Source organism: Buteo buteo, chromosome 20, assembly GCF_964188355.1.
Source record: "Buteo buteo chromosome 20, bButBut1.hap1.1, whole genome shotgun sequence".
Lineage (NCBI taxonomy): Eukaryota > Metazoa > Chordata > Aves > Accipitriformes > Accipitridae > Buteo > Buteo buteo.
This window is the reverse complement of record NC_134190.1, coordinates 25254544-25279724: the sequence shown is the minus strand read 5'-3', so window position 1 is coordinate 25279724 and position 25181 is coordinate 25254544. Positions and strand designations below refer to the sequence as shown.

The 25181-nt window shown below is 35.8% G+C and overlaps 1 protein-coding gene across 2 annotated transcripts in view; it reads right to left on the bottom strand.

Annotated features, from left to right (window-relative positions):
* DNAH5 (dynein axonemal heavy chain 5) overlaps nucleotides 1–25181 on the bottom strand; it is a 124564-nt gene that overhangs the window by 5925 nt on the left and 93458 nt on the right. For both annotated transcript variants that reach the window (XM_075052488.1, XM_075052487.1), the window contains exons 59-75: nucleotides 23506–23709; nucleotides 21891–22070; nucleotides 20855–20992; nucleotides 20170–20305; nucleotides 18421–18737; nucleotides 16970–17125; nucleotides 16367–16549; nucleotides 12213–12456; nucleotides 10978–11092; nucleotides 10322–10512; nucleotides 9630–9751; nucleotides 8611–8760; nucleotides 6732–6977; nucleotides 4983–5202; nucleotides 4135–4340; nucleotides 3105–3308; nucleotides 2286–2501 (exon numbers count right to left, since the gene is read on the bottom strand). In XM_075052488.1, coding sequence (XP_074908589.1) covers nucleotides 2286–2501; nucleotides 3105–3308; nucleotides 4135–4340; nucleotides 4983–5202; nucleotides 6732–6977; nucleotides 8611–8760; nucleotides 9630–9751; nucleotides 10322–10512; nucleotides 10978–11092; nucleotides 12213–12456; nucleotides 16367–16549; nucleotides 16970–17125; nucleotides 18421–18737; nucleotides 20170–20305; nucleotides 20855–20992; nucleotides 21891–22070; nucleotides 23506–23709 — 3228 coding nt within the window. The remainder of the gene's footprint in view (nucleotides 1–2285; nucleotides 2502–3104; nucleotides 3309–4134; nucleotides 4341–4982; nucleotides 5203–6731; nucleotides 6978–8610; nucleotides 8761–9629; nucleotides 9752–10321; nucleotides 10513–10977; nucleotides 11093–12212; nucleotides 12457–16366; nucleotides 16550–16969; nucleotides 17126–18420; nucleotides 18738–20169; nucleotides 20306–20854; nucleotides 20993–21890; nucleotides 22071–23505; nucleotides 23710–25181) is intronic.

Genomic DNA, 25181 nt, shown 5'->3' with positions numbered 1-25181 from the left:
CACAAATCAAGAGTGATTGCCCCAGCCACTTTGCCTCAGCATAGTAGCGCTATTTATCAGCAATGCCTGGGAACTATCACAGTGCCAGGCAGTCTTATATTCTAATAAAACTTGCTGATGTATTTTTCACCAAAAATTTAAAGTTAAGAAATTAACAACTGTATGGACATAACTAGAAATTTTGTAGTCAATATGGTCCTATTGGGAGATAGATGAAAAAATTATATATAACAGGTATTGAATCCTATACAGGGTAACAGAACAGCCCTGTTCTTAGTAACATGCATAACCTTTCTATCAGTACACAAAAAGGAACTTAAATAGTTTTCACCATGTGAAAAAGCTTAGTGCTCCACATTCGCTTTTATTAATACAAACTAAATTTCAATTTGTCATTTTCGATCAGAGCTAATCTGCCCAGGAAGAGCTCTTGTAAACCTCACAGGGCCTATACAACCTAACTGTACCTATACAATGACACTATATAATATATGTCATTATTAAGCCACCTATCTATTCCTGGAGATGTCAAGTAGAATTTGAAGAGACTTGGACTAACAACTACAAGGAGATTTACCCTATCAGTAAAGCAGTACCCTTCTGAGAAACTCAACAAATTGCAATCCTTTGCAGATCTCAGACACCTGCTTCAGCCTTTTGGAAAGTCATAAAGCTCAGGCTTCTCGAAAGACCATAGGTCAGAAACGACATCGAGTGCAAACTTTTGGAAGTGTGCTAGATAATCATCAGTATTCCAAATTCAGTTACGTTAACTCATCTGTTCAGAAAAAATATATTATCATAATTACGCCATTTGAGGAAAGGAATATCGTGTAATACAAAATGGGCTACAGAAAACATAAACCAACAGATGTAAAACATGGATACCTAAAGAGAGTCTGTACTCATGAGCATACCCCACATAAAGGAAACTTATTACTGTGTAAAAACAGAAAAGAGGGCATTAGATAGTACAAGTCTCCTTGCTCCTTCTCATAACTCAGCATCCTGACAGGAGAAATTTGGCATTCATAAGCCACCTAACCTTGTATCAGGTCCTCATGCTAACCTCCATTAAAGAGCAAGTAAAATGGCAGAAGACTAAGAATAGGAATTTTCACTCTCCTCAAGAAGGAGATGACAGGCAAATTATCTAACTAATAAAACATCTTACTGCCTAGATGAGCAGGTGGCTACTTCAAAAATCTGTTAAAGTACAAACACGGGTGTGAACTTCTTTCTGATGACACATTGGTGTGATTCACATCCATTTCCTAACAAAAGTGTTATAAACGCTTTATTACTGACATAACTAATCTTACTTGCTTTTAAGCTTTCACAGCTATAATGAAACACAAAAGTTCAGCATCCCCCAATACAGGAAATATAGGAACCTTAACTATTTTAGAAGCATTTTCCTCTCATTTATTTGAAGCTCATAACCAGCCTCACCTACGAAGTATCATGTCAGCACCCTGAAATTCTAGGGCTCTAAAGAACAACTAAAAACTATGGGAAGACCCAGAAACAACACAAATTGTCCAAACACTCAATTAAAGTGTGGTCTCCAGGTTGAGGACACAGAATACAGTTGATTGGAGCGTCCATGCATCTAGTCATCAGTAAGTGTTTTCAAACTGTAAGAAAACCCTCTCACCTTGGGAATCAATTCCATCTTCCACAAACAGAAGGAAAGTTTCATTTCAGAAAGAAAGAAATGACTGCAAGGCAGCAGGTGTCCATTAAAAATATAATTACATAGGCTATTATGTGTTAATATGGATCCTGAGATACTAACACCAGGCTTCAATCAATGAAACCTTTCACTTGACAAGCTCTTCAGCATTCACTTCACTGAAGGAGAAAGCAACCTAAAAATATCTTCAGGATGTAAGTTGAATCCCAAAGTAATACACATATGAAAGCTGTAATACTTTTAGAAGCATGAATACACTTGCAACACGACCTTAGTTCTCCACAGTGTCAACAACCTTAGTTAAAAGCTGATGATCCTACCTCCCCCATAGTGCAAATGACAACTTAAGCATTGAGTGGTTTAATATTTTGAAAAAGCTCTTACAAAAGCACTTCAGTGCACATTTAGGGACTTCATTATAAATGTTAAGAGTCTGGTCAGACTCCTTTAAAGTATGTTTTTGAAGTATTGCCTGTATGAATTCAGACATGCTTTTAGAAAAATTAGTATCATTACTTTTTTTTTTTTTTTTTTAATCCACACAAAGCAAGATGGAGCAAATGTTTTTGATAGAATGTCATTAACTCACTTCAAATGGTACATAATCAGCAGGAAGCTTTTCCAGCATATCATCAGCCAGTCTGGTTACAACTGCCTCTCGGGTTTCACCTCCTCCACCAGAGCTATCTTTAGGCTGAATACTGAGGATGATGTCCAATACATCTTTGGAAAGTTTACTTTGGTAAGTGATATCTGCATTGGGGTGCAAACCAAACACCTCCGGTGTGTCGTAAGCAGGAAGACTCTACATAGTAAAATACAAAAAGAGCACAACTGGAGATGCATTTATAAGCTAATCATTGAAAAAAAAAAAAAAAACAACAAAAAAACCAACCCAACCACAACAAAACCAAATAACAAACACACAAAACCCCAAACCCTTACACTGTAAAATAAGAGGCTAGATCTCTTCAAACAGTCTTAGGGCAAGTAAGTTGCTGTAATCTATTTATCATGTCACAGCCCAAATCACACCAAGGTTAACAACAAATTCAGTTTTAACCTCTATCAGCTTGTACTTTCATATATCTACACTTTATTTCTGTGAGGTTGTACCCCATGTCTGGAACTCTATTCTTTGCCCTCTTTAATAACTGTATACCTTTGGGTATGTCCCTCAAGCAAATCACATGAAAAAGAAAAGATTCCTGTCATGACAATGATAACATTGACGACAACAATTAGTTATCACCAATAAATATACAGACTGTTAGAAAACAATAAAGAATCTGTGAATAAAAGACAAAATACAGGTACAAAGAAGGAAAGACAAAATATAGGGACTCAGGAACTTGTGAGAAACAAGTTAATTGGGTTTTTTGGTGTTTAAAAGCTTTCATTTACCAACCTGTATGTACTGAAGGTATTGATCCACCGTAGTACATTTGGGAATGCTGTATCCTTTGTAGAAGCTGAATTCCTGACTGAATGTATTTTCACTGAACCAAACCTTTACAAAGGTGTTCATGAGTCTTTTGTCATAGTCATCTGTCACACGGCCACCATACTGGATCTCACCTATCATGTAACAAACAGTACTCCAGGAGATGCCCTAAAACCAAGCAGAAAGCACTGACTTCAGCTAATCCTCTTCTCACCTATTTACATCTCCCTTAGTAAGAACAGCTGATATATCAAGTCCCGCATCTCTGTCCCTTTTGGAAGAAAGTTATTTTCTTACTACTCTTTTTCCTATAACCATGCATTCCCAGAACACCTTCAATGATTCCTCAGAATAGAATTCATCAACAACTAATTCAAGATGCTACTCCAGCATCTGAGCAAGAGGAATACAGCTAAACTCCAATCATGCTTTCAACTTCACATAAAATGCCAATTGCAAAGTGATCTGCCACAGACCTCTACATGACAACTGACCATATGAAAGTGAGGAATGTAAGATGAATTCTTACATCATCATTTAAAGCCACTTTCAACTTCTTTAGGCTGTCAAGATAGGTTGGAGGAGCCAAATTTTATTATTTTTACTCAAAATAGATTTAAACAAAAGAATATTTTAAATACAGTGGCCCATTTTTAACTCTCTGACTTAATTAGCATTGAAAAGAAGGTCTATACTTCTAAGATTTATATTTCTGAAGTTTTCAGAGGAGACAGCTGCGAGGGGGGTTTTTTTTTGGTTGTTTTTTTAATGAACAGGTTAACATAGAAATTTAACATGCACAGGATTAAAAGCCTAATTTAAGCATGCTGGTATACCGACATGTATACTTGGAATGTTGAATGTCTGTGGAAAAAAAGAAAAGAAGAATTTGAAATCATGTTGGTGTTTCAGTTATTGGGAACTATGTATATACATTCCACCACTAGAAAGATCCATCACCCTAATCCACCTTCCCCACAAAGACATTAATTACCTTCTTCGCATCCAAGCCATCCAAGTGGTTTTGAATGAACTGCACAGTAGCATTGAAATCGGCTTGATTAAACTCATAGGGTATATTCCAACCCAGAGATCCAAACTTGCGTCTTTCTTGAACAGTGGAGTGTAGAAAGGCTACAGCATACAACATTGGTTTCCACTGTACCATGTCACTGACATCTAGTAAATCCTGGCTGACACCTATTGATTGTAAGTGGGCTTTATAAGAAACACAGTATTTTTCAAAACTACTTCAAATCAGTGCTAAAACATCATTCCTAGAGATATTTAGTTGGCTCTCTGCCTCTCCGAAGAGTAAATTATTGTCCGACAAAGTGTTCTATGCTGGAGACAGTCTATAGCATGTTATTAAGTTGCTCAAATTAAAAGAGTAAACTTCAGAAAAAAACAACCCATAATTTACTAATAGCTGCATCCACATTAAGTTACTTTCTGCACAGACTCTTTGACCATTATTTTATGCAATGTAAAGAGCACTTAATAGCCAAAGATTAACATGTTGCTTTTCTGCCAAAAGACACAAGAAGATTAAAAATGTAAACACTTTGAACTGAGATATTTGAAGCCAATCTTTCAGAAAAGAAAAAGCATTTCCTGTTTTGCTATCCAATTAGTTCTGCCAACAGAACTGCAGCAGAGCTTCTCTTCCTTTTAATTTTCACAAATTCTAACTCAAACCAAGAACCAAGATGCATCTTGTCATCGTTCTGATCAGTTCCTCATACTAGGTTACACCTACTATCAGTGGCTACAATGCGACCACATAATAACAGAGAGTCCAAAAATGAGCAAAATTTAAATCATTACCACTCCAGCACTCACCACTATATGTTCTCTTCAGTCCAGCTCTCAGCCCTTGTGGCGGTTCATTGGTAAACTTAATAGACATTTGAAGAAGGGTGATGGGGAACTGTTTGTGAATGTCCGTTGTCATCCACAGTCGAAAGCTTTCATGGACAGTCTCTGTCTCTGTTACAGTGTCCATCAACTCATCCAAAAAGTCAAGTCCAAGGTGGCAGTTTTGCAGAAGTGCCCAACCTCCCTAGTTTAAAACAACAAAATATAAAGTTACCAACACCGTTTACAAACTGAAATTGCTAAAATCACTCTTTGTTTATGCTGTAGATTAGGAACAAAGCCAACACATCTAAGCTGTAGCAAAATACAGCATGATGAAGTGCTTATCAGAACCCTTAAAGGAAGAAATCTTCCACAGTCAATTTTGCACCACTGGCTCACCAAATCAAAACCAAGGCCTTAATGATGTGATTTCATGTACGTTTCATGTACAGAGACCAGTAATGGTACACAAGCAAGTAACAAAGTAATTTTTCTCCAAAAGAAAGCACATGTGAGCTAAGCTGTGGGCTGTTCCTTCTGGAGGCACTGTTAGCTGGTTTGGTTTTATTGTCTAAACAAGTGGTCCTTACTTGTCCCATCTGGTCTTCTCAGGTAGTCCCTACCTTTTCCATGTCAGTATGCTTACAACATATCTGGACATGACTATGACAGCTGATAAACACTGATAAATCTTGACTTATATAAGGGTAGCTTATATAAGCTACTCAGAAGTAGCTCCATAGAGCAAACTGCTAAACCTTGCTCCTTACAAGGGTCACAGGCTTGGAAAATAACCAAATACATATACTTAATTAATCTGTTGCTATCAATCAATAGATATCAGACTTTCTCATATGAATTACCATACTTCACATAGACATCTCGCATACCTCTTCATTAAGAGGGTGAAATGGCAAGAGAACGTAACTGCATTTCTCTTAACTAAAAGGAGCTCTTCTTCCCTATCTTTTGAATGAGTTTCTTCTCATCTGATCTGCTAATTAGCTCTTAATGTGAAGTTGTCAAACGAGAATTTGAGGCAAGAGTCATAGGAAAACTAGCTATGTAGACAGGGAAGAAGCTCATAACAGGAGCACAAGAATTTTAATCTGTTCGCATCAGCAGGCATAGCAGTACTACCACCTGATGGGCAAAGCATGCTGAATTGGAACATCTCAGCTTTTCTTTCTCATATAGGAAACTTTATTCCTTAATTCTTCCACATTTCACCTGTAAAATGCCTGTGCTGTCAGATTGTCCATCCCAATTCAAAACCCAGACTACAGCAATACAAAATACTTTGCTATCCAGCCTTGTTTTTCTCAAGGTTATGTAACTATCAGTAGTATATTTGGAATTAATCTTCATTTAACAAAATATATTTGAATTACTAAAAATACAAAACTGAAAAAATATTGTGAAATACTTGCTGAAGAATATTTAATATTCATGCAATCCAAACAATCAATTCAGCTATGTTCATCAGTCAAAAACCTACAACAAAAAACTCCATTTTATATGAAAAATACTAATGTCTGCACAGTATCAAAAAGCTTGTTATGGCCAATTAAATGTGAAAAGACAGTTCTATTAAGAGACGTATTTATACAAATAAATATAGGTTTTTTCGTCAGCATTAACTACCCACCAAACAACTTGATTTCATGACAGGACTTTCATTTATAAGTGTTTAAAACAGATATAAACAACGTTCAGATTTTTGTCTCTTACATGAGCCATTGTCTGCTGTAGAAGTTTACGAGCATGGATTTCTTGTCCCTGGCCCATGGAAACATAACGTGTCTCTGTCTTCAGTCTTTTTCCCAAAGCAATAATTGAGTCCGTAGGATCAGAGCCCATGGAAAGAAAGCATATGAGAGGAGTACGTGGATCTGACTCTTCCCAAGTCTTCTCCAAGTCCAAGATGACTCCTTCTGCGTATTTCTCCCCCATTGTGTCAATGATGTATTTTCTTGCCTATATTAGAAAGGGTAAATTTAACCTGTGATGTAATCATATAATACTGTTTTCTTCCCAGTGTAAATACAACCAGTAAGTAAACCGAAGAGCAAAGGCTGCTATAAATTTCTGTCAGAAATACAAATATGCAACAAATGCATTTTTACATTACAATATCATACTGTCTTTGAAGGTGCTATTTCTTACAGCCTTCTAGGAGAAGTTAAAACTTGAGAAAACAATTATTCTACTACATATATCTGCATGTATTGCTATATATAATACCTATAATTACAGCATAATAAAAATAATAACCTTACTAAACCTTTAGAATGATTTTAATGATTTAAAGATGTTATCTCCATCAGATAGCATAACTCCTAACCTTAAAATCTAGCTTTCCTTTCCAAACATTAGAGAAAAAAGGAGGAAGGAAGATATGCTTCAAAGTCTTTAGGTCTTTTCCACCTTCATGCTTAAACAAACAATGACTTAATAGTAGTAATGATGAAAATAACTATCACTAAGTAGAAGATACAGAGGAACAGCCGAATACCATCTCTGTTTATTCCTTATTTATTTCAAAAATTGTTAGATTATCGTTCCTTTTTACTAATAGAAAAGGCTCTTTCTTGTATTCTTTCCCACTACATTGCTTTCGTCTTAGACCAATCTTCCCCTTAATACCTGTGTTACTTCTCAAACAAAAGATATTTGGCATTTAGCATTTGAGAAAGTATCAGTTTTCATAAAACCATCGTAAGATGAAAGTGTATCTTGCCCCCATTAATGGAACTGAGGAACTAATTTTGTATGATCAGTTTCAGACACATAGCATACAGCTGAGAGATTCATTATACAGTATTATTTAACTTTCTATTGACTGCAGTTACACCAATAATTGCTGAAACTTTCTCTGAATCCAGTCATAATATCTAAAGGTTCACATCCATAAAATTAATACCACACTTTTAGTGATGCATTCTGACTTCAGTAAATTGCCAACCATTGCTCTGAAATTGTCAGCAATTGCGTAATTTTTATTCTTTTGCACTGGACATTGATGGGGCTCCTAGAAGTTGATTTTTCTTAAAAATAGGTCTAACCATTTAATAAACTTTAATTTTATATTTCTCTCCTTTCTAAATAGATGGCTTGAAATTAAAAATTTTGAACAGACCTTAATACAGGTTCTTCTCAGGTGGGTCTAATTGTTCCATGCAAGAAATGGTTCCTCAGTTAAATTGTTTTAATGTTTTGTTTTCTCTCAACCAACTGAGTTCACAAAAAGATTTTAGTTCAGCCTAACATGAGGACATTTCTACAACTCCAGTGAATAATATCAACAAGGACAGCCAAAAACACCTTCTGAACTGATAAAGCAGAACTGAATAAACACATACGTTTCCAGATGAAATCCCATCTCCATAATAAAATCCTTGGCTAATATTCGTTCAACATATTGGAATAATTTTGCTAACACTGCACTTGTAACAAATGCATAAATTGTCTGAAAAGAATTTCAGAAAATGCAACATAAAGGTCCATTACAAAAAGGAGCTTAGCATTAAATAAAAAAGTACTGAACTGCAATCCTGTAACTATTATTGTAGTGACACCTAAATAGTCTAAGTTGGCTACATAAATGTACCTGAGCTATGGTTCTGTCAGGACACCAAGATCTGATGAGAAGAAGATGTCTGAAGCAGTCCAGGGATTGACCATAGCCACTAGGAACCAGTTCTTCTTCAGGATTCTCACTATCAAACCAGATTTTCCACTGTTTCTCTGCTCTGGAAATCTGCAGTTATGCCATGAAAGGAGTAAATCTCACTAAACAGACAAGTCACATTTCAACTGCCACTAGCTCACACACTCCTAATGAGGGTCAGAGACATGTAATCCACACACAGGCACTTGTTTAACAATGGCAGTACACAGATTTAGTAGAGCTATTAAAAAAAGGAAGGATACGCCTTCAGATTTTAAGTACAAAATTGTATAATGCAACAATGCCCTTGAGTATTCACATTCTGAAAAAAAATGAGCTACTACTCAGTATTTTCCATTAATGATATAATGGCATAGCAAGGTCAGAACACAGACAGCTAGGCTCACACATAGCTTTGAGAACACTAGGTACATACCAGCTCCCCACATGACTGTAGAGAAGGTACTCCTCACATATACCAAATGCTATTTATTTACTCCATTAGCTACCGTACACTTACTATCCATTAAGGCTATTCATATAAGTGTTGAATTTACTGAACATCCTTTCCCTAACTCTCACTCCAGGTAATCAGAGAAATATTGGAACGAGCATCATAAAACATAATATAAGAAAGCACAACAGGGATGCAAGAAAGTATAACAACTAGAAGACGACTCAAGTTTCATTATGTAAATTGGATAATACCGAGTTGTATCCCAATCTGAAAGTATTATAATTATATAGGGTGTGAAACATTCTACTTCTTTTAATTTTCCTGGGGGTTTTTAAGTCTTTTTATCAATACAGGTTGCTAAGCAGCTGGGGCCACAACTGTGACTATCTGCTGTCAGTTTGATTCCGTTCTATAAAACAAATCAGTTTCCCACCACATGCCTTGATCACTACCAGACGATCACTGTCAAACAAGGGATCCATTTTAAAAAGCTCTTACTTACTTGATCAAGAATATCCGAAAATTGTTTAAGCTTACTGAGCTCCACCAAGTTCAGCCAAGTCATATCCAGAATCCATTTAGCTGGCTTAGGAGGACAAGCTTTAAGGTCTAGAGAAGCACCACCTGCAAGAAATTAGGGATTGGTTATAATTAGAACTGTTGGAGACTCCCAAAAGACAAAAAAAAAAAAAAAAAAAAAAAAAAAAGACCTATTTGGAAAATGTAAACTAGATACTGCCAGACTATTTCACATGACTAAGTCTTCCCAGTCTGGAGAAAGACTTTTAAACTGTTAGCATCGCTTTCTGTTCATATTTGCTTGCTTGTCCTCCTGCAGTTACCAGATAAACTAAAAGATGTTTAGTATAATAATAATTTTTCTAAGTCAAACACATACCTGGTGCTATTTGAGCAGCAGACAAACATCAACTGAAAGGATACTTAACAATTTTCCTTTTAAATTCTCACGATTCTCAAAGCTATATTTATCAAAATTGGGTGTGCTGCTATAAATTAGAACTACCATACAATGTTGTCTGTTACCAGAACAGAATGATAATCATGTATTCTTTCAATTGACTGGATTCTCATGTGCAAACAGAAGCAGCGGGTTGGCTAGGAGATATAACTACAGCTCACAAATTTTCTACAATAATATAGATGCTCTACTTAAAATTGTTCTGTAGTTCCAACCTTTAATAAGTGTCAGAAATTCTTCATGCTTCACTCTGTTTCTTTGTATATCAATCTTCAATGTAAGTAATAACGTGAAAAGAAATTTGTGCTCCTCATACAGTCCTCGGGCAGCATATTTGAACACTTCATATGTCATATGTTCAATAATATTAGTAATCCTCTTGCTAGTTATAGGGCTCTTGGTAGACCTGTTGGAAGAAAGGTCTGCAGTTGAAAGTCGATTTGCATAGGCTTTATTAAAAGGAGTACTATGTAAACGACACAAAGCCGTAGTTCAGAACATTTAAAGCATGAAAAAAAAAAAATCACAAACACAGACTATCAGACAGCAAGCTAGCAACAACTTTCAGATTGAAGGAGGAATAAAAAACAATTCCTTTCTAATCAAGTCTTTCTGCATAGCTGAAAATCAACACAGTATAATGGGTTTTGTTACCTAATGCCTAGTTTTTAAGGACCGTAAGTACATTTGAAGGTTCTTTGCCTTAGTAAGTAACAGACAAAGGTTTACGGGTATTTAAACTGACAATTCCTGTCAAGATTGTATCAAGCAACACTTCTTTCTGCCTTTAGTTTACAACAAATCTTTACTGTACTACAACCACCTTCAGGACTGAGTAAATACAAATGATACATATTGTTAGCTAAATTACCTGGCTAGGGAGCGGTCAAAAAGCCCCAAAAACTGCCAAAGCGAAGTTTGATACATCACATTGACCATGCTCATCTCAGTAATAAGGAAGTATAAGATGCTACCTCGAGCTGCAACTGAAGAACAGGAAACAAGACCGTGTTCAAAGTAGAAATGCAGAGCAGAAAACTTTAGCTCTCTACAGCAAGTACAGTGAGTTTAACACTAATGCTAACTGAAGATCCTTGAGTTGCTCCGTTCTGTACTGGCCAGAAAAATAACTAAAATGTTAATTTAATCCTCATTCATACATCAGAAAAAAAAATATCTTTTCTGTAAGTAATGCATACTATGTAAAGCCCAGTTTGCAAACACAAGCATATTTGGAAGGCATCTGGATGGTATACTGCAATATTCAGATCATCAGTAGAACATATAAGAAGTAAGACAGTTTGAAGTACTTTTTGAGTATCCAAACAAATTTCTCTTTACAGACTTTTAGAGGAGTCATATAAAATCCAAATGAACTATATTGATTTAACTTCCCCAGAACTGATTTAACTTACTTTCAGCAGTCATTTTGTTTTAAATACAAAAGTTTTACAAAATCTGTAATGATTTCTGGTACAATAACTGTACCATTTTTACACATTTGCTACAACGCAGGTGCTACACTTAATTCCAGAAAACATTTTTTTTCCAACTTTTTTCAGATGCTTTCACCTGTCAGTTAAAAGTCAAAAGACTGATGAAATGTGCTGACTATAATAACTTAAGGATCTGTGATGTGATAAACAAAACATTCATCCAAACAGATACAAAAAGCATTTACAATTATACTGGCCCCCTAAAAGAATGTCAACATGTGAACTCAAAACATACAGTTACCTAAATACCCTAATGACTGGTCTCGTTCACAGTCCGTAAAAAGTGTCAACATTTTAACAGCTAAGAAAGAACAACCAAGCCCTCCCAAGTTTCTTACCCAGTAGACTAGATGGACAGGTAGGCTTGTATATAGAGCAATGGAAAGTCTAGGGAGAGACTAGATCATTCCATTTTATAAATTCCACATGAAGCATAACATTGACTTTTTTCTCCACCATAGCTCAATACATTTCCTGGATACGTTTTACTTACAGAACACGAATCCTTCCCACCCGGTAGGGTCTTCCTGATCTCATTCTACCATTTCTAAGTATTGCTGTTTTAACCGTATGCTCCAGTCATTTGTCCTTCATCACTACCTTCACTTACCAGGTCTATACTCTTCACGGGCTGAGTTGATCTGTACCTCCGTTTCAGCAGAAGTTTGCAGTTTCTGTGTTACCTCCTCAGCAGTCTTCTTAGTGTTACTCAATACAATTATTAGACTTTCATCATCTGCCAGAGAACTCTTAGTGCTTGTAAGTCGGAACAAAAGGTTATCTTCTAGGTCTTTAATCCTCCTTTTGTTCATGGTCACATCTTCAATAAGATCTGTTCTTTCTTTCTCTAATTCCTGTTGGAATACACAGCAATATTTGGAAAACAGAAGAGTAACCAAAAATAAAAACAAAATTAAACAAGATATTTATTTTTAAAAGTACTGATCCTACTAAAACAGTGTAGGTCAAGAGTAACTGCATTAATTTGGGGAAAGAATTCCAGTGGTATTTCTGACAGCAGGTCTATTGGCAGGTTTCTGAACCTGCTACATTAGTATGCATTAACAAATGGTTTCAACAAATACTATGGAGCATGCTCGTATCATGCCAAATTAGATGTTCAAAATAGTAATTGTTTTTCTTCTCTTTCTGTTTCGGACAAAGACAAGTGCAAACACCTTTCCAGGCACAGGATTTTATTTTACTCCATCTAATACCATCTTCATTTATGCCCTGTTTTCCAATCACCATATTGAAAATATAGTCTTGGTAATAACGAGCATCCTTAGTCAACGAATCAAGCATCAAATATTTCAAGAAGTGCATCTAAAAATACTCCTCCATCAAACAAGGATAACTTCAGTCTCTCACTAAAATGCTTCATTTATTAAGAAAAGAAAGCATATAGAATTCAAACTGAGTTTCTTCACTAGAAGTATACAAAAGGTATATTGAAACATCATCATCAGGAAGAAAAGATTTATTGGGACTGTTATAGAATAGCATAAATGTCATAACTTAGAAGATGTGCATACAGATTCAAAAGATTCTGACAAAAACTAATGAAAAAAAGACAAGAGAACTACAGTTAACTCCATTTCAATCAACTGATGCCTAACCAAACTAAAGAAAAGCAGGTAGCAATTATGAAGCAAGACAAGCATTATGCAAGTTCGATGAAGCAGAAACAATTTTTAAAAGTATAGCATTAAAAGAATGTTAGCATCCAATTAAATAATTATCATGCAGAGAAATCATTCTGAGCCAAATTAAATTTCATGTTTTGCTGAGTTCAATTTAAAAGGTTAAACATATTTTAGAGTGCAATGCATTTAAAAAACAGAAAGCTGAGTTTTCCTCACAAGAAGAGCCTGAGAAACAAGTTGGAAACAGAATGACCAAACTAAAGCAAGTGAAGTAACCGTAGGTGAAAACTTTAGTGAAAAATCCAACTACTAAGCTTTTAAAATATTTTTTGCAGATCAGGAAGAGTACACAGTTGTATGTTTTCTCCATGTCTTAAAAAATTTCCAGTCATAACATCAAGGATGTAAGAAAAACTAAGCCAAGTTACCATATATATAAATTCAAGGAACTTGCACCAAAGAGGCTATTTCGAAATCAGTTTTATGGAATTGCTTTCACAAACTGACTTCATTTTACAGGCTGTACCAAAGAATGCTAGATCTTGTTAATATTCATAACATATAAAAGCTGCTACGTAGCTTATATCATTCTGTCACAAAATGATTCACAAGTGCAAGAATTTGCATCAACTGTTCCTTACAAAACTTGAGGCTTTATCTACCACAAATCTTGAAATTTGAATGTGAAACTTCAAAAAGCCATAAATAGTTCATGCATAACTACTAATCTGGCATTTCTATTTCTACAACAGTAAATAAGCAAGTTTTTTGTCAAATTACCTAACATACAATGTATCAAAACAATCATATAATTAAAACAGTATAAGTTACACTACATTCAGATATATATCAAGTCTCTCAAATCCAATTATTCCAAGAAATAGAGTAGAATTAAATTTATACAGATATACCAGCTGCCCTTTGGCCTTCTTATGCTTAATTCACATCTTGCAAATTGGTTTAACATTCTGACGGAAAGGAAGCAATCAGTACCAGTATTCTCACCAGTAATCAATCAATTCTCCAAGATGCATGCCACGCAGATTCTGGGGCATACCAGACAACACAGGAACAGAAAGTCAGACTTTGCCAGATCTTTAAATGATATGCTGTAAACCCTCCTTTTCCTCATCTTATGTCTGAATCTCATTCATTCTAAGTGCAGAACCATATTGGAGACAGTGAGGCATGAAGGATCTAAATGTACACACAAACATTGAAGAACACTAACTTCAGATAAATAATCTCTTCTCTTTTGGGGGGAGAAGTTCCACACATACATTCTAACACTGGATATCACCAAGCAGTCATACCACTCAAATCATTTGGCAAATGGTCACCCAGTTAAATAATTCCACCACCTCCCTACCAAAGCCTACAAGAAGGTAGCAAGAATTCAGACACTTAAGAGGGAAATCCTCAAATTCCCAAAGGTGCACAATTAGTTATCATAGGAAAAAAAAGGTTTGGGATGGTGGGATATGTCCAAATTGACTCTTCAGGAAACCTTGAACCACAGGGTGCAAAAACAGAGGCCAAGCAAACTGAAAAGGGGTAAGTATATTCTACAAAAGTCCCCCTGCCTGTCAAGTGGTCCACTTGTCATTTATCTGGAAGAACTCTACCCAGACAGTTACAAACGAAGCAGTAGTGAGTAGACCACTCTGAGAAGCCCAGGTCCAGAGAGCACAGTATGTCCACCAATTAGACATTCGAAGTTAGTGGCAAAGATACCACAGAATAGTAGAATAATTTTAGTTTGGAAGGGACCTCCAGATATGAACCAGTCCAACCCCCTGCTCAAAGCAGGTCTAAATAGGTCAGTTGCTCAGGGCCATGTCCAGTTGAGTCTTGAACCCCTTCAAGAATGGAGATTCCACAACATCCCTGGGTAATCTGTTCTTGGTTTTGACCACTCTTAATGCAATTATTATTTTTTTCCTAATATCTAATCAGAATTTCCCATGTTCCAACTTGCGTCCGTTACTTCTCAGTCTACTGCTTTGCGCTTCTGAGAAAACTTAAGCTCATATGTTTTCTGTGTCCTCCAAGCAGGCATACAGCAACTGCGATGACGAGGAATTTGCTGATAAAATTACTGTCATCTTGAGGAATGCACTGTATTGCAGGCCCCAGAAGTGAAGTTTGGCATTAGGCTTTGTGAATATACACATCACAGTGTGTTTCACGCAGACAGTGATAATCCCATTACACAGTGGGTTGACAAGCTGTCACTGGTTGAAGCGAAGCTGATAGTGCAATGAAGCTGCCTGACAAAATACAAGCCTTCATAGACTGAGTATAATTTCTCTCATGAGATCCATGGACTGATCAGGAATGAAATGCAACTATTTGACATTAACAAGATGACTAGAGCCATTAAGGAGGAATGTCTTACATTGGGGAGAGGTGGGAGAGGACGACGGGAGGACCTCAACAGATGCCACAATAAGGGAACAAACACATTTCTCTCTAGCGAAGGTAAACTGGAACTATTGTCAAAATCTCAGTAAATACACACAGACGGACAGTGTCTCATTTGACTTCAACATTGCCTGACCTTATAGTTACACAGATTAGGTGTCCAATAGTTCAAAAGATACCAGCCAGCCTCCATCCAGAACTGCTGGCGGCTTGTTTACTGGGATTGTCAACCTGAACTTGGACTTCCTCAACTAATACATCTCCAATGTCAAAATAGGTAGTTAGCCCGTTTCCCCTTGGAGCAAGGAAGTAACTAAGTCTGAATCCTTTGCACCAGGTTACATCACCATGAGCTCCACAAGTTTGCAGACAGGAGATCAGTTTTTATTCCAGGCCCTTTTCCTTTTCACAGGCCATTCTCATGAGGTTGTAACTCTTTGAGGCAGGAAAAATAAAGTGAGTATGGTACAGTTGCAACAACAAAGACAAATAGAAACTTCCACTTGAATGAGTCAATTGCTTCTGTGCCAGTTTTTAAACCATCATAAATAGGTTATATTAAGAACAAACACAACAGATCCAGAAACTTACCCTGCAATATGGGAATGGAGTAATATGTTAAAATGAAAGTAAAACCTTCTACTGGTAAATGTAAGATGTATAGCCAGGAAAAAGATACAAATAATTCTTTTACCTGTTTCTCTGTGAGAATGACTCTGCCTAAGAGTTGATTTTCAAGACCTTTCATGGTCACAGTAAAGTCAATGATGGAGGTTCGAGCACTAATTTCAGGAGAGTAACCTGGATTTGGCAGTTTTGTAGTAATGTAAAGTCTGAAGCCATTCATAACATCTACTTCCTTATCACCAACCTTCACCTTAAGGAAAATATTAAAAAGAAGTCTTGAGATATCAAGAATCAGTACACACACTTTCAGATACTGCATGTAGAAACAAAGGTTACATTTTTCTGTTCAAAGGCATAAAAATCCAGCTTTAAATTATACATCTGAAGCAAAGAATTTATTGACACTATCTAAGGAACATTTTAAATTACTTATTCACAGATTATTTCAATTTTTAAAAATTATAAGCAAAGGGATAAGGAATTCTATAGGTTAAATATATTAATTGTTTGTGATCTTAAACTTTAACCCTATTCTTTTTTAGTATTAACATTAATCAAATTTAAATACAAGTTTAATCTTTCATAATCATATACTTATTAGGAGTTATTTTGTTGAGGGCGGGGGGGGGGGGGCTGTTTCCACTTGTTTGCTCATTTGTTTTACTTTTACCTTGTTGGCTGAACCTGTTTTAATGAAGTTTCTTTCCAAAATATTATCAAGTGCTGGGTCAAGCTCTTCTCCAACATCTTCAATCAAAAGAGGTCTTCCCAAAGAAAGACTGTCTTCTAAGTGATTTCTAAAATACTTGTGATTCAAAGAAGTGACCTAAAAATACAATCATGGACCTACATATTATGTTGTGCCCAGTTACTGAGCTTTTTTTTTATATATTTATAAATTATTTCATTTTATTTAAATTACTGACAAAAACGATGATCCTATAGTTAGACAAGGATTAAAGCAAAGATTGCGACCACAAGAAAAGGTAGCATCAGTGTACCATATTCTCAAGTCCCATTGAATGCAAATTTCCATTTTTCAACTACAAATTAGAAGCAAAGCAATGCCGAGCACTTAAAGTTTTGATATCCTATGAGTGCAACTAGGCCAGAAATTAACAGGAACCTTTTATCACCTTCAATTTTATCTTGGCTAACATCCCCAAGTCAAACTGCAGCAAGGTCAATCCCAAGATTAGGGCTCTTTTTTTTTCCCCCTTCAAAATTAGAGGGTTACATTGAACAAGCCATTAAATAGTCTTTGCTTTAAAAAGTAGTCCTCAGTAAAATTGTGATTAATTTTAAACATGTACAAAAGCACATTCAGCTTAGTTTGTTTATAACTCCATAGTTAAAGTCTAATAATCCTTTTTTAACATAACTAGCCAGGCAACCATTAAAGGGTTCCACACTGAGATAACAATCACCATGAATGAAAGTCGTTTCCTAGTAATACTCGCAGAGCCACTCTATTATCATCCTTCAAACTCCCCTTTATCTTTTTCAGGCATATCTTTAAAAAGCTGGTTTACTGGTGCAATCATAATTATAGCAAGCAAGGACTTCCTTTCTCCTATTTTCCCCTGTTTGCATTTAATTGGTGTATCGTGCCTCAGACTGTGCGTTGTTGCAATAGTGTCTTCCCTGTGTATCTGCAGAATATTTAACACCTGATATCAATGCTAAGACAACACAAATTACCAATAATTTCTGATTAAAAGATGATAAAAATGTCATCCTGTGCATCTTCATTTTAAAATGTTTATATGAACCTGCATTAATCACTTATTCGGGGGTTTTTTTCTAATGCTTATAGTATTCTGCAAACATGCTTCAGCCTTTATCAGACATTACCCATCCAGGCTATTTTCCAGCAGTTTATGTTTCATTAAAATAAATTCATTGAACAAATGGATCACTGGTACTAACAAGCTTCACATATACATTTTCATATCTAGCCAAATCTCAATTCTACCAAAATGTATCTGAGATGTCCTTTATGTCCAGACTAGGCATTTTATATAAAAGGCATTTGCTAAGTATTATGTGAATCACTGAATTATAATTGTTTTTTAAACTAAGAGTTCCTAGGGATTATAAGAGCACCAGCATTCCTATTACCTGAAGTTCATTTCTGCTTTCCTTATTTTTAATCCAGATTTTACCCTGTGCCTGTGGATCGATTAATAAAGGATAACGAGATGCTTTAGTGACAATGATTCCATTCTGTACGGATAAGTCATCATTTGGTAATCCCTGCAGGTTCCATTCACTGATAGTTGGAGCATCAGTCAACATTTCTATGAGGTTCAAGTTGTTACCAAAGGGGATTTTCCGGCTTTTCATTTCCTTTTGCCAGTCATTTAATAGCAGACTGCGGAACTCTTGGTTAAAAGGACCAGAATAGGACAGAAAAGCTGTAGCCAAGAGTACATCACCTTCAAGAGAAAAAGGAAGACAAGGAAAGAAAACAAAACATTACAACTTTGCCAATTCTATTCACGAATAAGCTGCTTCCTTCTATAGTTATTACATGGTTTGCCTGGTAACCGAGGAACGCACTTTGACCCATAAAGAAGAAAAATCAGCCTTTTTTCCAAGGCTTGTTACATAGCAAGATAACGCTACATTTCAGTAGATGCCATGTTTACTTTATCCTTACAATGCAACTGTAGGGATCAAGAGATGGGCATCTGGCAGCCAACCAAGCTCAACCCAACACACACAACTATTCCAAACAGCAGATCCTGCACAAGTAGGACATGGCAAAATAAGCTCACTCATAAACTTCCAATTCCATCATTTACTTGCACAATCATGAGAACAGGCTTAAACAATATTTTGGGGGGACAAAAGAACCTTCAATTAGGAGTACTAATTAAGAACAAATCAATTACAATTATTACTACTACTACTAAAAAAATTGTAGCAAATGTCATTATAGAGGTATTAAGTGTGACAAGTTTTCCCTCCTAAGTTTCATGACATCACAGTTACTTACTTTTTTTTTTTTTGGTACCTCCAAAGTAAGAATGCAGGATTCAAAATGGAGAAGATACTGTACTTTTATACTGAGTACTAATATTTTTTAGACTTTTTCAAGTTATCTTTAGAAAACACATGATGAGTGCGTGGAGAAGGTATTCTGCATTTTTAGTAAGTTTATAATACACATACACATATTATACCAGCAAATAAAATACAACCTATCTACTATAATACAACCTATATAACAATGTCTGCTTTTTACAGTATTTCAAGGCAGAAGTCAGAGAAGAAACTTCAGACCACAGTAGAGGACAAGATAAGTTTCATTTACTTGATCTAACTAATAAATTAATTCTTTATTACAAAGTACTTCAGTTTCCAAGTGCACATCTATAAAATGAAAATGAACTTCAAAGAAACAAAAGTTTTATGTACATTAGTAAATGCATTTAAAAATATTGATTTCTACATAAAAATGCCAGTGCCTGAATAACAGTCTTCCTCTCATTCATATGTATTGTCAGTTATAGACACTTTATTGGCAATTGCTAACATATCACTCTCTTTGGACTCCTGACTACAAACATCAAGTTAAAACAGGGTCCCAAGTATGCACTGCATGTTATACATGTCAAGTAAAAGGCTATGCACAGCATACATAGTTACTATATTATTTTTTTTTAAATATGAACTTTAGTCTTATATTGTATTTTTAACATAGCAGTGCTTTAGCAAGAGAATTAATAACAATTACCCTCATTTTAACAACAGGGAAGCTAAGCTACAAAGGAAAAGTTTGAAATTTCAAATATTTTCAGTTTCACTACCCATCACAACTCAAGTGACTAACTTCCAAGTTCAAAGGTGTGGACAAAAGCTTACCCACTAGCCTCTTGGTTTGAATGGCAAATTCTTTACTCTGCTCTGTCCACCTCTCTTTTTCACCTGCTAAACCACTTATAAGACTTGAAGCAGTTCGCATTTTATGACGGCAACGCTCAGCGTCTTCAAGCAAAGTCTAGAGAAAACCACACAGCAAGAAATACGATTTACAGTCATGTATCTGATAGGCCAGAAAAATCTCTACATCTAATTAAACCAGTAGCTAAAAAACAGCTTAAAAACAGATTTTCAAACATTTATATCATCATGCAGAGAAGGAGGGAAAGTGGGATGGAAAAAATGTATCAGGAAAAACTATCAACTGTCATAAATGTGATTCAACTTTTTAATATTTCTACTCTCAGCTTTCATGTTGGCATACATGTCAAATGATATGTGAAATGCTATACACAGATAATATACATTAATGAAACTTGATGTTACAGTAGTAGGCGCTAAACAAATAATCCAAATAAAATAGTTTCTGAGGAGGTAGGAGGAAGCGGGAGAGAGGATCAGTGGTGAAGGAGAGAGGTGAGATCCAAAGAGACAATATCCAAATAACACCTCTCTTATCCTCTGTCCATCAACATTCTTTCCAAGGAATAACAGTGTAACTGAGAGAACGCGTTAAGTTTTCCTTAAAGTAAGGGTGGCAACTTCTTTTCTGTGAAGAGCAGTTCACCTGTTTTTCTCTCATTGCTTTTTCATACTCTGCCTGCACAATATCTAATTCTTCTTGCTTGGCACCCAGTTCTTCTTGAGCTTTCTGCAGATCCAGCATAGCAGTCGTTAGACGATTCTCCTGGATTGCTAAATTAGCCTATGAAGCATACAAATATGTAAGTGTATTCATACAGACATCATCTCAAAGCATTCACTCTAATGCATCTCAAAGTTTTACTGTACTACATTTCAATCATTTCATCAAGCTGCTCAGCAGAGATTTCATCATTCATTAAAACTTCTTATTTGAATTTTACAGCAAACTAACTTCTTACTGCAGGTAGCTGCAGTTAAGCAGTTGGTCCAACATCAACTAGAAAAACTCCTGAGAATACCAGCCATTCTCCATCTGACACAAAAGATAGTCTGATCCAGCCTGCAAAAAAGACTGGTGCCACTTAGAAGCCTATTGGATTTCTCCAACCAACATGCTTTGTCTAATGAAAGATACTACCTCTAACTACAAATCTTGCTTCCCTCTCAGTCATTCTCATAAATACAAGCTATTCTGTGTTAAAATCATGCTTGACCATGTTCTTCCTGACTTTCATTCTTACCTTTTAACAACTATTTAGGTCTGGTTTTCTCTAAATAACACTGAAGAACAGAGTGTCTGTACATGTGTTCTTATGAACTGAGATCTGGAATGTTGAAAGAACCAGATCTCGATTTTTTTTCGTACTTAATTCTTAATTAAGGTAAATCACTTGTATTAGCAAAATTAAACTAGATGACAGCTGCTTCAACCCCATTCAGAAGGGTTTTGTGCATAAAACTGCACAATCTCATAATTTTGACAACTTACAAGTGGTAGTACATTTGAAATGCATTTTACTGTAGTTACTATTTTCAAGAGAATAAATTCCTAAAGACGTATGCACCAGTTGGAATAAGGCAGCTGATGTTTCCAGCAGATGAAATCCTCAGGTGCACACAGGTGGGGAAGGGAAGGAGCAAAGGGTGTTTGTGTGCCTCCCATTGATCAACATACTTACCTTTAAAGGTAATACTTCTTTGTTAATGGAAAAAAATACAGCCATAGCTTTGGTCCATGAGCAAAGGCCAGCAACATTCCCACATACTCTCTTAGCTGTCTCAATGTTGTAGTCCACCATTTCGAAATAAGGGCTCAAAAGTTCTACCACTTCTTCATTAATAGTGTCCTTTGGAAATTGCTAAAAAAAAAAAAGTGCAGTACACATAATGCATGTAATACATGTAAACTATACATACATGTATTTCAGCCCACATAGAACGCTACCAAGATCACAAGTGTTACTTACAAACAGCTAATATGAAGTTCTCTGTCTCATGCATCTTTGAGAGCTTGCCAAAGTCCGTTCTATATTCTTACAAAATGGAAAAAAAGTTTGCCTTCATTTATGATCTTCACTATCATACACTATCCATTACTGTTACACAGCTAACTGTTGATAGAAAATATCACTAATATCCTGCTTGAAATTCTGTTTTCCTTTAGACTGAATAAGGAACTTAATCTTCAAAAAGAAAAGGAAAAGCTTAGCTCTGGTTCATAAACATACATTCTACAAGACAGTCCTTTCAAAGGGCAAGCCAGGTACCTTCTCCTTAAACTACCTTATCTCATTAGTGGAATGTGTTTCAATTTTAAGAATTGATTTTGACCCTTTCTTTTCTCCAAAAAACATATCTTCCATTTTTCATCCCTGAAAGCTCTCAATTTTCTCCCTCAAATTTATTTTGATGGTCAAATATTCTATATAAGTTTGGTTGCCTTTAAAGATATATTTACAAGGTATAATGATAGTCCATCACTGAAGAACTTGAAAAATAGCTGTTCCCTGAAGCACAAATAGGTTTATTTATGCACAAGCAACTCATGTTGAAGCGTTTCAGTAAATTAAAAATCCTTACTAGTAGATGCAATGTGAATACTACAGAAATGGCATCCATGGCACTATCAACCACAAAGCTGGTCAAGCCTGCCACCTGTGATTTCCCACTGGACAAGAGACAGATTAAGCTAACTCCTCAAAATGCAGAAATCTGAGATAACAACATCCAGTGGGGCAGGACAATGTACAATTTATTCTGAGGAGATTAATCATAGTATTGTTAGTTTAAATTATGAACAGGGATTTATTCACTAGTTACCCTTCCCATTTCCCTAAACACATGCTATGGAGCTGAAAATCCCAAATTTAAAAAAAATTCTGATTTTGTACATCTCAATACAACTACGCTTTTCCAGGCCACTGCACAAGTTGCACTGCTGAAAATTATTGAAAAGTTAGGTACCAGAAAAAAGATGTTTTCTATCAACTTTGCTTTAATGGAACAGATAAGCAATGGCTATTCAAACCAAATGCTTAAAGCTTTGAATCATTTGTCACTGAAAGTAATTTCATTGTCTTACTTACGAGAAACTATGATTGATTTATGACCTGACTTTGCCAGAAGGATTCAAGTTTATTTCATTATGACATACTTATTTTTAAGCCCTTAACATTTCCGATCTATTGTGTGTCTGATTCCCCTTGCACATTTGTCCTCCTACGAACACCAGAGAAAACACTGTCCTGTATTTTCTTAAATTAAAAAATATCAAAACCAGGGTCGCACAAGCACCTGTAAGTTCTGTAAGAAGTTCCCTGCTGTCATCAGTTTCAAAGATTCCTGCCATGATGGGATGGTACAGCATTTTTCCTGATCAATTTTTACATTGTTCACTTTTCGCTGGAAAAGCAGTAACACACAGTCCATGATACGCATAATGAGGTGAGGAGGTCGACCCAGTGTGCGGACAGTGGCAATATCTGCAGGTTTTATTGTCTATGAATTTAAAACAAAGGGTAAAGCAATTACTGTCATTGTTTATTTAATAAGACATAGAGCACAAGCTCACCAACAGTATTAATCCACTGGAGAAGATAAAACTTATTTTTGATTGAAAAAAATTTTACCTCTAAAAAGCATGAAGCTAAAAGGACCCTCCAACCAGATTTTCACTGCTACCTCCTAGCAAATACCGGGAAACCTCAGCTCAGCCACCTCCACAGCAGCACCTAAAAGCTTAAAACTACCATGCACATATTTGACAAAACAAAGAACTAAACAGAAACGTCTTGAAATTTTACCTATTTTTTTAAAACGCAAATCTATTGACCAGAAACTGAGTCTAGAAAGGAAAATACGTTCGGTTGATATTTGGAAAATGAAGGTGAATTAAGGAAACCAGTGAGACGGCCTGACACGCGTATAGATTTGCACCTTCTGATTCATCTTACTGGCAATGTTCCTGTTGCAGAAGCAGGTCTGTGAGAAAAACAAATAAATTATAATAATGTGTGAAAACGTAGGCCCTATTAAGTAAGGCTAAGCCTAGGATGCAAATCTAATACTATAACTTGTAACTCTTGTGTACATCATGAATCGGAAAGCAATATCAGAAAAGTAGTGAAGATGTCTCCTTAGAGAAGCACTGATTTGAGCAGTAGTGCATACAGCACCACATACAGAGCAAAAAACCACTGAACAATGGTAACTGCTGATGGACAGGCCCATTCCTATAACAGACACAACTTGGATCAGAAGATTTGCTTATTCACAGGCAGTTTGATCAGCCTGATCAGTAACAAACGGTAAGCAACAGGTTATTTATTGCAGGTGGTACGACACCTTGCTTCTAGCCTAGCACACGCCTCACTGGGAATTCATAAAGCAAGATTTTAGTTAAAAGTATTTATACTTCAAGAAAGGGATTGTAAATTACTGAAGATTATCCTGATCACCTTCCTTCTGCCTGCCTTTTGTCTCCTTTCAGTATTTTGCTGCTCATTGAGTTCAGTGTGCACCTGATAATTCATTAGAGTTTTTCCAGGTATCTGTGGAAGCTTTAACCAGTGTTTCTTGGTGACCTTTAGGAAATTCAGGCCAGCCTCTTTTGCTACCATCCAAATTGTGGCAAAAAGAACTGCATTTAATTTCAATTTGTTTATTTACTTCTAGTTGTGCATTTAATGTGCCATTTTAGTTGTAGGGCAAAATGCAATTAAGTTTTATTGAACTTTGACAATTCTTACTCAAAACTTTAAAAAATTAATCTTGCTATATGTTTAAAAATGCTTGTACACTGTTCTCTACCCACCTGTCTCCTAACATGGCATTTAGCAGTCCTAAAACATGCCAAAAATGGAGTGAAATAACCAACCACAGATTTTTTTTTTTATTATTTGAGAAGTGATCTTTCTATTAATCAAATATTTTAATAGACATTTGTCTACACTGCAAGCAGAATTCCTTTA